This window comes from Osmerus mordax, chromosome 3, assembly GCF_038355195.1.
Source record: "Osmerus mordax isolate fOsmMor3 chromosome 3, fOsmMor3.pri, whole genome shotgun sequence".
Lineage (NCBI taxonomy): Eukaryota > Metazoa > Chordata > Actinopteri > Osmeriformes > Osmeridae > Osmerus > Osmerus mordax.
In genome coordinates this window covers 1,414,480-1,431,669 of record NC_090052.1, presented here as the reverse complement: position 1 = coordinate 1,431,669, position 17,190 = coordinate 1,414,480, and the positions used below count along the sequence as shown (strand labels likewise).

Here is a 17,190-nt window from a genome sequence, read left to right as displayed (position 1 = left end):
GCCGTGGACGAGGTCATCCCGGGATCGTAGAAGAGCAGGAAGGTGGTGACGACGCCCATCAGAAGCCAGACCAGAGGCATCGTGAACCGGGACAGGAGAGACGGGGACACAACCGAGGATCCTTCAACTGTCGGGACAAGATATGAAGAACAGATCAACGCACATTTCACTCAGAGGAGACAGACACAGCAGAGCGCACGATGCAGGAACACACCCTCTAGTCTGTAATACCAGCGTGTCATCCCGGCCATAATAACAGCTATTCCTACGGAAGAGCCCGGAATGAATGCCAGCTCAGAGACAGCCACTGGGTTAATTGTAATGACTGTGTCGTAAGGTCTGTCTACTATAGGGACGGTGGTTAGCAGAGCACAGCTGCACACACACACAAATGCACAGACACACACACACACACACACGCACCACACAGCTCGATCCAGCTGTAATGAAGGAAGGTACTTGAAAGTGAGTCAGTCATCCGAACTGATGACAGATAAAAAGCCTCCGGCCGGAATCTAGCAGGAATCTGCTACTGACACTGTCCCTTCTTATAGATCACTCCTAAGGTAATCGAGAAACGGTGGCATTGGAAGCTTAGAAGAAACAGGTTTCTCTGGTGCTCCGTATAACCACTCTGTCAGTGGTTAGAGAGCACCGGAGGAAGATCCGTGGGACGGATCATTAGCGGGGTTCCTACAAACCCTAATGGAGGATTCTGCACTCTGATGCAGTACAGTAGAGGAATGGGTATGTACTCTAATGAGCCGCGAGCTTGAGAGCGTCATTAGGCGCCAGGCAGAACTGTTCTGATCCCCGCTATCGATCTCGCGCTCTGCTTTTGCCAAGTGATGGATATCCCGGTCACTGTTATGATGCTAATATTGTCAGGTCGACCAGAGAGCCACCGTGTCTCGTGGGTTGTAGGAGACGTAGCAGATTAAAAAAAACGGATTTAAACACTGACTGACAACCAGGGAAACACACGAGAAGAAATGAGTAATCACATCACGGATTTCTTAAAGGCTTGATTGTGCACGTTGGCAGTGCACAAAGATTGACTTATGTCGGCAAAAGGCATACATTATTATCAATAATATACAAATTATGAATGACATTTTGAACCATTTAGTTACAATTACAATTATTTACGTAGAATATGCACAGCGTCAGATTTGGACAGTGCTGTAACTTTTCAAATCACAAGACATACTTATTCAGTGCTTCACGATCGGTTACATTTACTGCGATACATATTTAGCTGTGTACAATAGCCTATGAATGCATACATGAAATATGGGGTACTCGAAACGACATTGTCTTACCGCTTCAGCTTTTGTAATCGGGAAACGGCACATATTTCAGTTCGGTTTAAAGAGCGCTTCTCTTTCGGTTGCGCGAGGATCTGCGTGCATTGTGCCACTCAGGTACCTCATAACATTCTCCCGGAGATCGCAACTAGACTACTTGTTGAATCAGAACCGCTTAAGTTACGGTGCAACCCCCATATATTCTTCAGTAAACTGTTGCTCGAGCTCAGGAAGGATAAGAGAGGCGCGAGAGGTGTTCAAGCTGAACATTTTCTCGCCTCGCAAAATCATAGGGTCGCCGTCGTCACAGCAAGGCGGGAATATAGTTCCTGATTGAAAGAACGACAAGCTGTCAGTTCAGGTTTGATGAAACAAAACACAGTTTCTGCAAACAGTAATGGATGTTGCACACATTGATAAAGATTATGTAGAAAATACATTACACGCTTTAAAACAATTGATGCAATGTGTTATATTGCGCTGTATCAGACAATGTAAATTACCAACTTTTGTGACATAGGTTGTGACATAAGCATTCTGATGAACAGGAAACGAGGTGTAGACTATAAGGCATGGATAAATAAAAGCATCATAAAGTTAAAAAAAATAAAAGGCATTTGAATTGTGTCAAAATCAAAGCAGTATCACAATATAGCCTACTTTTTTTTTTAAGATCCTGTAAAGTGGACCTGGAAACGAGTTTTAAGTTAGCCACACCACAGAATAATGTGTTATTAACTACCCATCCAAATTCGAATGAATTGGGGGGGGGGGGGGGGGGGGGCGTGTCGCCTGAAGGAGCTGAAGCTCCGCCCCTCGCTGCCTACCTCCGACCCAGATAATGGACGCTATGTCAAGCCGAACAAAACCGTATAGAACTAGAGAGGGTACAATTTCTGGGGAAATTGTAGGGTGTGCTTGCTTGCGTCGGTTGCACAGGGAAATTAAATAGTGTTGCAGCGCAGTTTTTGCATCCAGGGAAGATGCAGTTGCGGGTGGTGGGAGACATCCTGAAGCTAGCTAGCTAGCTGATGTAGGCTACAATAACAGTACAGCAGGAGGAGCCATTCAGTGATCTGACGTAGATAGGGCAAAATGACGTAGATAGGGCATTTTTTGGCTCCGCCAATTACATTTACATTTAGTCATTTAGCAGACGCTCTTATCCAGAGCGACTTACAGTAAGTACAGGGACATTCCCCCGAGGCAAGTAGGGTGAAGTGCCTTGCCCAAGGACACAACGTCAGTTGGCATGACCGGGAATCGAACTGGCAACCTTCGGATTACTAGCCCGATTCCCTCACCGCTCAGCCATCTGACAATTAAAGCCATTAAAACCTGATCTGAAAAAAAAAACGGAAGAGAAACTGTTTTTCGGTTTAACTCCACATTTCAGTGAGACAAAGTTTTAGCGCTTTGCACATGCTTTCAGGAACTCATTTCACACGTATATAATGTACTTAGAAGCAAAACATGGAATTTACTTTACAGGATCTTTAAATTCAAATGTTTTTTTTTACCTCTGCTTGTGTGATATAGGCAGCATGTTGGAAACCTCCACATTACACCACACACGCCGTAAGACATTAGAAATGTCCCTAAATGGGCCTGTTTGACAAACGTGGAAATTTGCCTGGTCTGCTTTTGTAGGGCTCTTTTTTTTTGGGGGGGGGGGGGGGGGACGACATCATCCATTTGCTTGTTGCAAATGGACAAATCTTTGAAACCTATTCCCTCAAATATCCATCTCAAATGTACACATCTGAAGTCTGGCATATAGATATGCAATAGTTGTAGATCTACAACTGTTGCAGATTTTACACAATGTCCAGTCATGTACACTATCCATTAGAACTAATATTGTATGCCATCAACATTCTCCTCAGAAATATCAACATTTACATAGTTATCATCATCATCATCATCATCATCACTATCCTCTTCCTCATGGATGGTTCCATGTTGGTTCTTGGCATCAGAAACATCAACATTTTCATAGTCATCATCATCATCATCATCACTATCCTCTTCCTCATTGATGGTTCCATGTTGGTTCTTGGCATCAGAAACATCATCAATACTTTCATAGTCATCATCATTATCTTCCTCTTCATCAGACGCCTCTTCCACATATTGGTTCCCGGTACCTGAAGCTTTGCGGTCCCTTAATAAACACAAGACGTCAAAAATGTTGTGTTAAAATCAGTCACTGACTGTGATTACAGGAACACATTCTGTCACAGATAAATCTAATGTGTCTTTAAGACCTGTATATTCGTGACAGGGTGAACAGACTATATGGGATCTTAACGTACGTCTGGTCATTAAATTGATCTGCATAGTCGTCGTGACAGGTCAAGCCCTCCACATTCACATAGTCGTCCTCAGCATTGACATAGTCGTTCTCCTCTTCCTCCTCTTCATCCCCTACTGCCGTTCTGCCTCCATATTGGTTTGCGTCACCTAAATGGTTAACATGGCAGCAGGTACAGTATTTGAGACGGTTACAGTGTCTAAATGGAGAGAGGTTGGCTTCTTAGGTACGGAGATTTCCAGCACGTCAACGAAATAACCAAAACACTGTGGAGATGGACGTTTGCTTTGCTTACGCGTTCTAAAGCTGGTCTTCTGGAGAGTGTGTCCTCTCCTCCTTCTCCTGCAGACCAGGAGGAGAGCCACCAGGCCGACCAGCAGGACCACACCCACAGCTACCGACACCAGGAGGGGGATGAGGGAGGCTGCCAGGCCTGGTGGGAGTGTAGGGACAGACAAACACCAGACAGGTACTGTAGCTGGGCGACGGATGGACAAACGACCACCATCTCAATCTCCACCAGACACAGCCTCCACACGACCAGACCCCTGCCATGTTTCGGTAATTCATGACGCACAAACATCTCGCTAGACTTCCCACGAAGACAATACATTTCCAAACGCAAAAGTATTCGTTCTATACGAAGTGCAGCTGGTTAAATTACACAGAGTGCTAAAAATCACACATCCCAAGGTCCTTGGAGGGAGAAGGAATCCACGCAGGTGTGTCAGGTAACAAAGCCATCCTTCCCTTACCTCTGACAGTGACTGAAAGCTCCTCAGTGGAGGTGGAGGAGAACATCCGCCCGGAGACGTTGACCCTGTACACACAGCTGTAGTTGCCCTGGTGCTCGTCCTCTGCGCTGGGGAAGGAGAAGAAGGCGGCCTGGTTGAAGGCGGGCTGGGTGTCGGTGCTGCTGGAACCTGAGGAGAGCAGAGAGAAGGAGCCTCCGGGATACTGGGAGGAGACGGAGCAGGTGATGGAGAAGCCGTGTCCTCTGATCTCTGATCCCCGGGCCAACCAGAGGGGCAGGGTCTGGGAGGAGGTGAGGGAGATGCTGGGCGGGGGAAGACTCACTGGGAGGAAACACAGAAACACAGACTTTTTTACTGTCAATCACTGCTTTTTTTCTCTTTTCTTTTAAGTTTATTTTGGAGCAATTTGTCATGCTCTATTGGACAGTTTTTAAGTTAAGTGTGACAGGAAAGGCAGGGAGAGAGAGAGGGGGGGGGGGGAGCAGCCAGCAAAGGGCCCAGGCCTACATGATACAGGCACTTATCCGATGAATTACTGGGGAGCCTGATGTTGACATGATGTTTGTTTTCAGAAAAGGCCTTTTCTTACCAGTAAAAGTAACAATATCCTTCTAACAATCGAAAACCTCCATGAGCTGATATGTAATGAAATGTTTAACTGGCCGATTACCTATGGTGATGCTGACTGAGTCACTGTAGGGGCTGGTGATGGTCTGGCCATTGATCTGAGTCTGGTAGCGACAGCTGTAGTTCCCCTGGTTTGATGAGTCCACACTGGGCAGGGTGAAGGTGGTGCTGGACTGTGCTGAACCAATCGTCTCAGATCTGACGGATGCTCCAGACCTGTGGAGGTGAACTGTGGCTGAAGTTCTGTACTGGGAGGGGACTGAGCAGGTGAAGACGATGTCCTCTCCAGGAGAGAAGGCAGAGTGGGCCGGGGAGATGGAGAGATGGGGTGTTGGTCCTGTTGAGAGAAAAGCACCTTGTTGCTACGGGAGGAAGGGATAGATTAGATGTCTAGTAGGCTGTCATGAAGCCTGTCAGTAAGCCATGAGCTGAGCTTTTTCCTTACCAGTGCAGTTAACACCAGCATCCTCATGATGACCACAGTTATGTGTTCCATATCCTCCATGTGAGCACTGTGTCAGACTGTTCTCACCACCAGAACATCCAACTTCATCCAACCAGATCATCCCACTGCCACGACCAAAGTGAGCATTTGTTGGGGCACTTAGAGCTCTTCCACAGCCCAGATGTCTACACACCACCTCAGCATCATTCAAACCCCAGCTATTGTCACACACTGTTCCCCACTCGTTGTTGTAATAGACCTCCACTCTGCCAGAGCAATGTCCCCTTCCATTCACCAGTCTGACCTGGGCACTGACTGTCAGGTACAGACAGAAGGAAGCATAGTTATGGTAGATAACACAATCTACAAACTGACTGGAAGGATCACACAAAAACCAATTCATATGTATCACAGCCATTGCTGAAGAGACTATAAAACGGTCAAAATTAAAAACTGCATGCTATTAAATCTATAAAACTATTGATTGTGCTCACCTGTTCTGCACAACCCGGACACTGTAGAGACAGAGATCAGTCAGATTGAGCCAGTTCATATCTAATCTGACAAGGTGCCCTTGAGATTACTACTTATTTCTTCCCTCCCCAGAATTATTAATTAGAGCAGTTATCAGCCCAAGACTGTGGTGTGAATAATACTGATGCACGACATCAGCTCTCACACTTTGACAACACGTTTGAAATACTGAAACTTAGATCACAAAACTCATTGTTTTTAACATATATGTGTTTAAATACACTTCACATTACTCTATTGGTGAAGTTGAGCATAGTTTATGAAGATGGTTGCCAATCCTGTTTTTATGTCATCTTATGGATTATGTATATGTAAATGACTAAATGTATATGAAAACTGGCACTGTTTATTTAAAACGGTTATTTGTCTGACTAGAGGGTACACACCCTATAGATATTTATACACCAAAAGTTAATGTTACCCATTGCCTCGATTAGCCTAATTAAATAGGATAAACCAGGTTTGAAACATTTGACTCAGTAATGCAAGTGCACTGCAATAATGCCCATTCAAATTTAATTGCAAAATGATTAGTTATTATGAGCTTACAGGTTTTGCAGTGTGAATAAAGAAAGAGAATGGGTTCTGAAACCGTAGGAGTTGCAAGTCAGTTTCTGAGGTGCCTTTGATGACATTAGCAAAGAAAATAGCCAACATTTGGACAAAAGAGAGGTTACAGGAAACAGCTTAAAGTATAATACAAAACATTTACAATCCCCAAACTCACCTATTATCACAGAGAGAAGGTGTCTTAACATCTTGATGACAGATGAAGTTATACGAAGATCTAAGTTACACACTGTTTTCCTAGAAACAGGAACCCATTCTGCTAAGGCTTGTTTAACTGTACATACCACAAACAAAGCTTCCTTTTTTCATAAGGAAATGGCCTGCAGTTTACTGTCGAGAGAAGATGCCCTTTCCTGTTTCAGACATTTTGCAGAATGAGGACTCTTAATATGTCACTTCTCTCCAACTCATAACCCACAACTACAACCTGTATCACAGATACATCAATGATGTTTCTCACTCTGTGTCTGCGGTCATAGTTGCTTGCATCCATCTCTTCTCCCCTTCTTTACGCTGCACCGACCGAAGGTCTGGGATGGCTGGCTCCAACACCGCCGGGAACGCTGGCACGGTTGTGCGCAGGCGGAGCCCCATGAGCAGTTGGGCCGGACTGAAGCCATTGCAGCAGCGCACGGTAGACACAGTGTGTCTGCTGTAGTGAGGCTTTTCCCTGGGACGTGCATGATTGTGTACCTGTATCTCATGAGTCTTATCCTGAATCTTTGTATTCTGGGTGGGAGGGAATCCAGTGCTTGTCCACCCAGCAGGATCACGAGGGGTTTGTGGACTGTCTCCAGCTCAAAATGGAGACCGATGATGAAGTCACTGAATCTTTCACATGCCCAGGTCAGGGCCGGTGCTTCTTTCTCCACTTGTGCATAGCTCTGCTCCGTGCTTGTGAACGCTCTGGACGCATATGCCACCGGCGCCCAGGTCCCCTGGCAGTTCTGCAGGAGCACACTGCCCAGCCCATACGACGAGGCATCGGCTGAGATTTTAACCCTTGTGCTGCCTTCGAGTCACATGACCCAAAGGTTCATAACGAACCATCGTTGTGTTTACCCAATTTTACCCAATACAAAAACAAATAAAAATAATTTTCTTTTAACCATTCCAATGTGGGGGGTCTGAGACAGCCCGACAGTTAAAAGAAAATGCTTCACTTTGTTTTTGTATGAGGTAAATTTGTCGCAATACGACGGTGGGTCACAATGACTGATGGGTCACAATGACCCGAAGATAACACAAGGGTTAAGTTCTTTGTTTGGGTCATACAACTGCAGGACCGGAGAGGACGCCAACTCTTGTTTGAGGCTGGTGAATGCCCTCTGCTGATCAGGCCCCCAATACCACATGTTCTTTTTGGACAGCAGGTCTCTGAGAGCTTTATCTTTTTCAGCTAGGTTGGGCACAAACTTGCCTAGTTGATTCACCATACCCAGAAAGCTCCTGAGCTCACTGACGTTGTGTGGTGGATCCATCTCTCGCACAGCAGGCGTCTTCTCTGGATCTAGGCTTATCCCTTCTGCCGAGATGATGTGTCCGAGGAATGCCACCTTGGTTTTGCTGAACTCACACTTGGCTGTGTTCAGTGTGATGCCAGCCGCCTGTGCCCTCTGCAGAACCGCATGAACCCATGTGTTGTGTTCTGCCTGTGTGGAACCCCATATAAGGACGTCGTCCATGTGGCAGACGACTCCTTCTAATCCTTCTGTCACTTCCGTCACCATCCGGTTTGGAAAATGTTCTGGAGCCGAGGCAATACCAAATGGTAAGCGGTTGAAGAAGTAGCACCCGAATGGCGTGATAAAAGTGGTGTAATGGGCACAGTCTTCTGATAATGGGATCTGTCGAAAACCCCATGTTGGCATCCAGTTTTGTGAATATCTTTGCACCAGACAGCATGCCTAGGGTCTGATCCACAGACGGGAGGATACACTTTTCCCTGCACACGGCTTCGTTGAGGGGAGAGAGGTCTACACAGATCCGGATTTCATCCTTGGATTTCTTTGGTGCGACCACCATGCCAGAGCACCACTCTGTCGGCTGCTCGATCCGGCTGATGACTCCTAGCTGCTCCGTGCGCTGGAGTTCCTGCTTTACTTTTCCCATCAAGGGCTTTTCCCACTTTCAGAGACACGGGCTTGGCATCTGGTCTGAGCTTAATTGTGTACTGCTGCTGTACTAAACCTTACCCACAGCACAGTTTTGGGTATTGCTGAGTCCAAGTCGATGCTATCTACTCTGGCTACCAGTCTGAGGCTAACTGAGGCAGGTCTACTCAGCAGAGCTGTGTTCAGGTGCTTCACTGCATAAATGTCCTCTGTGGTGCGTTTATCACCACTCTTCAGTACCTCTCTGGCTACCCCCACTACAGAGAGAGGTACACGGCCTGGCCCAAACAGTGCTTTTTTACCTGGGGTGAGGTTGTATGCGGTGCCTCTGCATATCTGTCTGTACACCTGCTCTAGTATGACAGTAACGTCGGTCCATGTATCAATCTTGAACCTCACATTAGTATGCCTTACTTGTAAGTCTACTGTCCATGCCTGTTCTCCTGCATCAACAGTTCAGACTTATCCGGGTCGATGGCCACTCTGAAGCGCTCAAACCGTCATCCACTTTTCCCAGTCTTGTGGATTCGAAAAGTCGAAGGATTCCGGCGGGTTTATTCAGAACGTTGCAGATGTTTTAGCAGGAGGCTGTGGAAGGTCGTTCTGTTCTGGCCCACGTGGCCCGGCAGTTTGCTGTCCTTGTTGCTACATGCTCGCTAAGTTTGCTGGGCTTCAGCTTCTCCACTCCAGTTTTTTCTTTCTCCCTTTTCTCATATAATGTCCGCTATCCTTTCACTCACTGTAGCACCACTTCTGACACCATGTCGTGTTGGGTTCTCAAGATATAGATTAAAGACGCAGCACGGTAGATTCACATGGCTTTACTGGAACTCTCCCTGCTACTGCCCCCTGGTGCCCAGACAGTGTCACACCATTATAGATCACACCACTGGGCGTCATTGTGGGCCTACTATCCTTGGGCCTTTGGCCATTGTTGGGTGAACTCCCAACCTGAGGAATACTAGGACACACGTGATCTAGGGATGCAAATATATATAGCCACATCTAAATATCACAGCAACCGGTAGACATTATAGAATTCAGGTTAACAAGCCCAACAAAACCAAAGCTGAAAAGTTTCAAGTCTTTTATTGTCAGATGCACAGAACAACACAGGGTCAGACTGGGAACTGAAATTCTTAGGACAAGACAACGCAAAGCAACCTGGCATAACATATAAGTACTCAGAACATAGATTTGAGGTATAACCCCAAAACAATAAGCACAGAAAACAGCCCTTTAAAAAAAAAACAAGTAATGGGGAAAACAGTGGCAGATGCTAAACATTACCTGTGGTATAAATACTTGTATTAGTTACATAATACAACAGCATCAGTACATACATGTTCTTAATGATTTAAAATAAAACGTATCGAGGGCTGTTGAGTTCGTAACCCCGCACCTCAAGGTTTGTCCACCGTCAACCTTCAGCTAAGGAGGCTGTCACTAAGTGGTAAAAACATTAAGCTACATCAAACTATGTTTAACACCAGGAAAACATGCGAGCTACCACGAATGTGATAAGTGTTGCTTGCCTACCTGAATCGCACGGAGCCAATGCCTACAGCGTTAGGTAAACCGCACAGCAAACAATTGCCTCAATTACACTTAAACCAACGCGGGCCTCATTAAGGAAGCAGCCGGTGGGTTGCCTAAAAGCTCCTGGGTCCTAAAGCTACCCGGATGGATGCACTCTGTGCTGTGAAAGATGGATGCACTCTGTGCTGTGAAAGATGGATGCACTCTGCTGTGAAAGATGGATGCACTCTGTGCTGTGAAAGATGGATACACTCTGTCTGTCTGTGAAAGATGGATGCACTCTGTCTGTGCTGTAAAAGTGGACGTCATCCACACAGTGATGAAGACAACATTTACAAAACAGTCACGCTTGTTTTCACTAAACGTCATTGTCTTTATCCGTGACGTCTTCAGGGCTGGTCGTGCATCACAACGTCACATTTTGGGCCACTGTCAGAGCCCTCGACTGAGCCTCCCATTGGTCCACCACACCCCTCTTCTGGGAGCCTCATCATCTCAGTAGCTTCAAGCTGGCCTGTGGTAGAGAAGGGACTCGACAATCAGGGTGCAACAGTAACATCTCATCTACAGTATTACATAGGCCAGTGCAGCGCAGCAAAAACAGCATCATATCACAAGTGCAACATCTAACTGGTGCAGCCTCTCATGAGCTGCTGAGAGTGGGAGTGGTCTGTCCAGGTAGCAGTAGTGAGGCGAGGTGGAGGAGGAGTAGTGAAGCGAGGTGGTGGAGGAGGAGTGAGGCGAGGTGGAGTAGTGAGGCGAGGTGAAGGAGGAGGAGTGAGGCGAGGTGGAGTAGTGAGGCGAGGTGGAGGAGGAGGAGTGAGGCGAGGTGGAGTAGTGAGGCGAGGTGAAGGAGGACGAGTGAGGCGAGGTGGAGGAGGAGTAGTGAGGCGAGGTGAAGGAGGAGGAGTGAGGCGAGGTGGAGGAGGAGTGAGGTGAGGTGGAGGAGGAGGAAGAGTAGTGAGGCGAGGTGGAGGAAGAGTAGTGAGGCGAGGTGGAGGAGAAGTGAGGAGAGGTGGAGGAGTGAGGCGAGGTGGAGGAGGAGGAGTAGTGAGGCGAGGTGGAGGAGGAGTAGTAGTGAGGCGAGGTGGAGGAGGAGGAGTAATGGATGCGAGGTGGAGGAGGAGTAGTGAGGCGAGGTGGAGAAGGAGGAGTAGTGAAGCGAGGTGGAGGAGGAGGAGTAATGGATGCGAGGTGGAGGAGGAGGATTAGTGAGGTGAGGTGGAGGAGGAGGAGTAGTGAGGCGAGATGGAGAAGGAGGAGTAGTGAAGCGAGGTGGAGGAGGAGGAGTAATGGATGCGAGGTGGAGGAGGAGGATTAGTGAAGCGAGGTGGAGGAGGAGGAGTAATGGATGCGAGGTGGAGGAGGAGGATTAGTGAGGTGGAGGAGGAGGAGTAGTGAGGCAAGGTGGAGAAGGAGGAGTAATGAAGCGGTGGCTAAGAAAGAAAGAATTGGCTAAGGCGAACGCTAGCGATTGGTTATGGCAGATCAGAGTGGCTCTGGGCAGATCCAATAGTTTTACATTTCAACAGAGTACCCGCCTACAAGGAAGTCAACGCTTGTCAATGGAGTGAGGCCAGACTCTCTGTACAAATGCAATGTACGAGAGTCTGGTTAGCACCAGGCTAGGTTAACATGGCAGCAGGTACAGTATTTGAGACGGTTACAGTGTCTAAATGAAGAGGTTGGCTTCTTAGGTACGGAGATTTCCAGCACGTCAACGAGATAACCAAAACACTGTGGAGATGGACGTTTGCTTTGCTTACGCGTTCTAAAGCTGGTCTTCTGGAGAGTGTGTCCTCTCGTCCTTCTCCTGCAGACCAGGAAGAGAGCCACCAGGCCGACCAGCAGGACCACACGCACAGCTACCGACACCAGGAGGGGGATGCGGGAGGCTGCCAGGCCTGGTGGGAGTGTAGGGACAGACAAACACCAGACAGGTACTGTAGGTGGGCGACGGATGGACAAACGACCACCATCTCAATCTCCACCAGACACAGCCTCCACACGACCAGACCCCTGCCATGTTTCGGTAATTCATGACACAAACATCTCGCTAGACTTCCCACAAAGACAATACATTTCCAAACGCAAAAGTTTGGGGGGTCAGGTGGCTGAGTGGTGAGGGAATCGGGCTAGTAATCCGAAGGTTGCCAGTTTGATTCCCGGTCATGCCGACTGACGTTGTGTCCTTGGGCAAGGCACTTCACCCTACTTGCCTCAGGGGGAATGTCCCTGTACTTACTGTAAGTTGCTCTGGATAAGAGCGTCTGCTAAATGACTAAATGTAAATGTAAATGTAAAAGTATTCGTTCTATACAAAGTGCAGCTGGTTAAATTACACCAACTGCTAAAAATCACACATCCCAAGGTCCTTGGAGGGAGATGGAATCCACGCAGGTGTGTCAGGTAACAAAGCCATCCTTCCCTTACCTCTAACAGTGACTGAAAGCTCCTCAGTGGAGGAGAACATCCGCCCGGAGACGTTGACCCTGTACACACAGCTGTAGTTGCCCTGGTGCTCGTCTTCTGCCCTGGGGAAGGAGAAGGAGGCGGACTGGTTGAAGGCGGGCTGGGTGTCGTTGCTGCTGGAACCTGAGGAGAGCAGAGAGAAGGAGCCTCCGGGATACTGGGAGGAGACGGAGCAGGTGATGGAGAAGCCGTGTCCTCTGGTGATCTCTGATCCCCGGGTCCACCAGAGGGGCAGGGTCTGGGAGGAGGTGAGGGAGATGCTGGGCGGGGGAAGACTCACTGGGAGGAAACACAGAAACACAGACTTTTTTACTGTCAATCACTGCTTTTTTTTTCTTTTCTTTTAAGTTTATTTTGGAGCAATTTGTCATGCTCTATTGGACAGTTTTTAAGTTAAGTGTGACAGGAAAGGCAGGGAGAGAGAGAGAGGGGGGGAGAGCAGCCAGCAAAGGGCCCAGGCCTACATGATACAGGCACTTATCCGATGAATTACTGGGGAGCCTGATGTTGACATGATGTTTGTTTTCAGAAAAGGCCTTTTCTTACCAGTAAAAGTAACAATATCCTTCTAACAATCGAAAACCTCCATGAGCTGATATGTAATGAAATGTTTAACTGGCCGATTACCTATGGTGATGCTGACTGAGTCACTGTAGGGGCTGGTGATGGTCTGGCCATTGATCTGAGTCTGGTAGCGACAGCTGTAGTTCCCCTGGTTTGATGAGTCCACACTGGGCAGGGTGAAGGTGGTGCTGGACTGTGCTGAACCAATCGTCTCAGATCTGACGGATGCTCCAGACCTGTGGAGGTGAACTGTGGCTAAAGTTCTGTACTGGGAGGGGACTGAGCAGGTGAAGACGATGTCCTCTCCAGGAGAGAAGGCAGAGTGGGCCGGGGAGATGGAGAGATGGGGTGTTGGTCCTGTTGAGAGAAAAGCACCTTGTTGCTACGGGAGGAAGGGATAGATTAGATGTCTAGTAGGCTGTCATGAAGCCTGTCAGTAAGCCATGAGCTGAGCTTTTTCCTTACCAGTGCAGTTAACACCAGCATCCTCATGATGACCACAGTTATGTGTTCCATATCCTCCATGTGAGCACTGTGTCAGATTGTTCTCACCACCAGAACATCCAACTTCATCCAACCAGATCATCCCACTGCCACGACCAAAGTGAGCATTTGTTGGGGCACTTAGAGCTCTTCCACAGCCCAGATGTCTACACACCACCTCAGCATCATTCAAACCCCAGCTATCGTCACACACTGTTCCCCACTCGTTGTTGTAATAGACCTCCACTCTGCCAGAGCAATGTCCTGTTCCATTCACCAGTCTGATCTGGGCACTGCCTGTCAGGTAGAGACAGAAGGAAGCATAGTTATGGTAGATAACACAATCTACAAACTGACTGGAACGATCACACACAAAAAATCATATGTATCACAGCCAGATACTGAAGAGACTGAAAAACATAAATTAAAAACTGTATGCAAAGCTATTAAATCTATAAAACTATTGATTGTGCTCACCTGTTCTGCACAGCCCGGACACTGTAGAAACAGAGATCAGTCAGATTGAGCCAGTTCATATCTAATCTGACTTCATATCTACTCTTTCTTCCTTCCCCAGAATTATTAATCTGTGCGGTTATCAGCCCAAGACTGACGTGTGAACGTTGACTAATACTGATGCACGACATCAGCTCTCACACTTTAACCACACGTTTGAAATACTGAAACTGAGATCACAAAACTCATTATGTTTTTAACATATGTGTTTAAATACACTTTACATTACTCTACTGGTGAAGTTGAGCATTGTTTATCAAGATGGTTCACAGTCCTGTTTTCAGCTTTTTTCATGTTGTCTTATTGATTATGTATATGAAAACTGGCACTGTTAATCTCTAACGGTTATTTGTCTGACTAGAGGGTACACACCATCTAGACATTAATACACCAAAAGTTAATGTTACCCATTGCCTCGATTAGCCTAATTAAATAGGCTAAACCAGCTTTGAAACATTTGACTCAGTAATGCAAGTGCACTGCAATAATGCCCATTCAAATTTAATTGCAAAATGATTAGTTATTATGAGTTTACAGGTTTTGCAGTGTGAATAAAGAAAGAGAATGTGTTCTGAAACCGTAGGAGTTGCATGTTAGTTTCTGAGGTGCCTTTGATGACATTAGCAAAGAAAATAGCCAACATTTGGACAAAAGGGAGGTTACAGGAAACAGCTTAAAGTATGATACAAAACATTTACAATCCCCAAACTCACCTATTATCACAGAGAGAAGGTGTCTTAACATCTTGATGACAGATGAAGTTATACGAAGATCTAAGTTACAGACTATTTTCCTAGAAACGGGAACTCACTCTGCTTGTTTAAATTTACACACCACAAGCAAATATTCCTTTTTTTCATCTACACTCTCTAAGGAAATGCAGTTTACAGTTTACTGTTGAGAAAAAATGCCCCTTCCTGCATAATATGTCACTTCCCTCCAACTCATAACCCACACCTACAACCTGTATCACATGTACATGTCTGCTACGTCGACAGATGGATACACTCTGTTTGTGCTGTGAAAGATGGATGCACTCTGTGCTGTGAAAGATGGATGCACTCTGTGCTGTGAAAGATGGATGCACTCTGTGCTGTGAAAGATGGATGCACTCTGTGCTGTGAAAGATGGATGCACTCTGTGCTGTGCTGTTAAAGTGGACGTCAACCACACAGTGATGAGAAGACAACATTTGCAAAACAGTCCCGCTTCTTTTTGCTAAACGTCACTGTCTTGGTCGGATAACGTGATGTCTTCAGGGCTGGTTGTGCATCACATGACGTCATGGGCGGAGGTTTAGGGGGGGGGGGCGCTCGATACTAGTCCCAACCAATATTTTAAGATGACAAAATTGTCCCCACCAATATTTTAGCAAACTCGACCCGACAGTACAAGAACCGCCGTCATTTGATTGGCTGAAAACCCAAAGGGGTGAGGGTTATCTGACACGCTACACGCACGGGAGAGTGTCAAAGCAAGCACAGGAAACTTCAAGAAGATCTAAGTTACAGACTGTTTTCCTATAAACGGGAACTCACTGTGCTAAGGCTTGTTTAAATTTCCACACCACAAACAAAGCCTCCTGTTTTTCATCTACACTCTCTAAGGAAATGGCCTGCAGCTTACTGTCGAGAGAAGATGCCCTTTCCTTTTTCACACATTTTGAAGAATGAGGACTCTTAATATGTCACTTCGCTCCAACTCATAACCCACATCTACAGCCTGTAACACATGTACATGTCTGCTACTTCGACACATGGATGCACTCTGTCTGTGCTGTGAAAGATGTGTGGCGGGGTGGTGCGTTTAGCATTAAATGGTCGCTTTATTAATGTTAAATTAAAATGGTGTTTTTTTACCTCTGCTTGTGTGATATAGGCAGTGTGGTGGAAACCTCCACATTACACCACACACGCTGTAAGACATTAGAAATGTCCCTAAATGTTGCCTGTTTGACATACGTGGAAATTAGCCTAGCCTGCTTTTGTAGGGCTCTTTTTTTGGGGGAGGGGGGGGGGGGGGGGGGCGACGACATCATCCATTTGCTTGTTGAGATTCAAATGGACAAATCTTTGAAACCTATTCCCTCGAATGTACACATCTGACGTCTGTCATATCTACAACTACTTGCAGATTTTACACAAATGTCCAGTCATGTAAACTATCCATTACAACTAATATTGTATGCCATCAACATTCTTCTCAGAAATATTAACATTTGCATAGTCATCATCATCATCACTATCCTCTTCCTCATTGATGGTTCCATGTTGGTTCTTGGCATCAGAAACATTCTCCTCAGAAATATCAACATTTGCATAGTCATCATCATGATCTTCCTCTTCATCAGACGCCTCTTCCACATTTTGGTTCACGGTACCTGAAGCTTTGCGGTCCCTTAAGATAAACACAAGACATTTCAAAAGTGTTGTGTTAAAATCAGTCACTGACTGTGATTACAGTTACACATTCTGTCACAGATAAATCTAATGTGTCTTTAAGACCTGTATATTCGTGACAGGGTGAACAGACTATATGGGATCTTAACGTACGTCTGGTCATGGAATTGATCTGCATAGTCGTCGTGACAGGTCAAGCCCTCCACATTCACATAGTCGTCCTCAGCATTGACATCATAGTCGTTCTCCTCTTCCTCCTCTTCATCCCCTACTGCCGTTCTGCCTCCATAATGGTTTGCGTCACCTAAATGGTTAACATGGCAGCAGGTACAGTATTTGAGACGGTTACAGTGTCTAAATGGAGAGAGGTTGGCTTCTTAGGTACAGAGATTTCAAGCACGTCAACGAGATAACCAAAACACTGTGGAGATGGACGTTTGCTTTGCTTACGCGTTCTAAAGCTGGTATTCTGGAGAGTGTGTCCTCTCCTCCTTCTCCTGCAGACCAGGAAGAGAGCCACCAGGCCGACCAGCAGGACCACACCCACAGCT

The 17,190-nt window shown here is 46.5% G+C and overlaps 1 protein-coding gene across 1 annotated transcript in view; it reads right to left on the bottom strand.

Annotated features, from left to right (window-relative positions):
* The window catches only part of LOC136939350 (leucine-rich repeat-containing protein 3-like), a 2,868-nt gene extending 1,288 nt beyond the window's left edge, over positions 1-1,580 (bottom strand). Inside the window, exons 1-2 of the mRNA XM_067232095.1 lie at positions 1,323-1,580; positions 1-127 (exon numbers count right to left, since the gene is read on the bottom strand). The exon at positions 1-127 is cut by the window's left edge and continues 1,288 nt beyond it. Of these exons, the coding sequence (XP_067088196.1) occupies positions 1-80 (80 nt within the window). The 5' untranslated portion in view covers positions 81-127; positions 1,323-1,580. The remainder of the gene's footprint in view (positions 128-1,322) is intronic.
* Between the last annotated feature and the right edge of the window lie 15,610 nt (positions 1,581-17,190).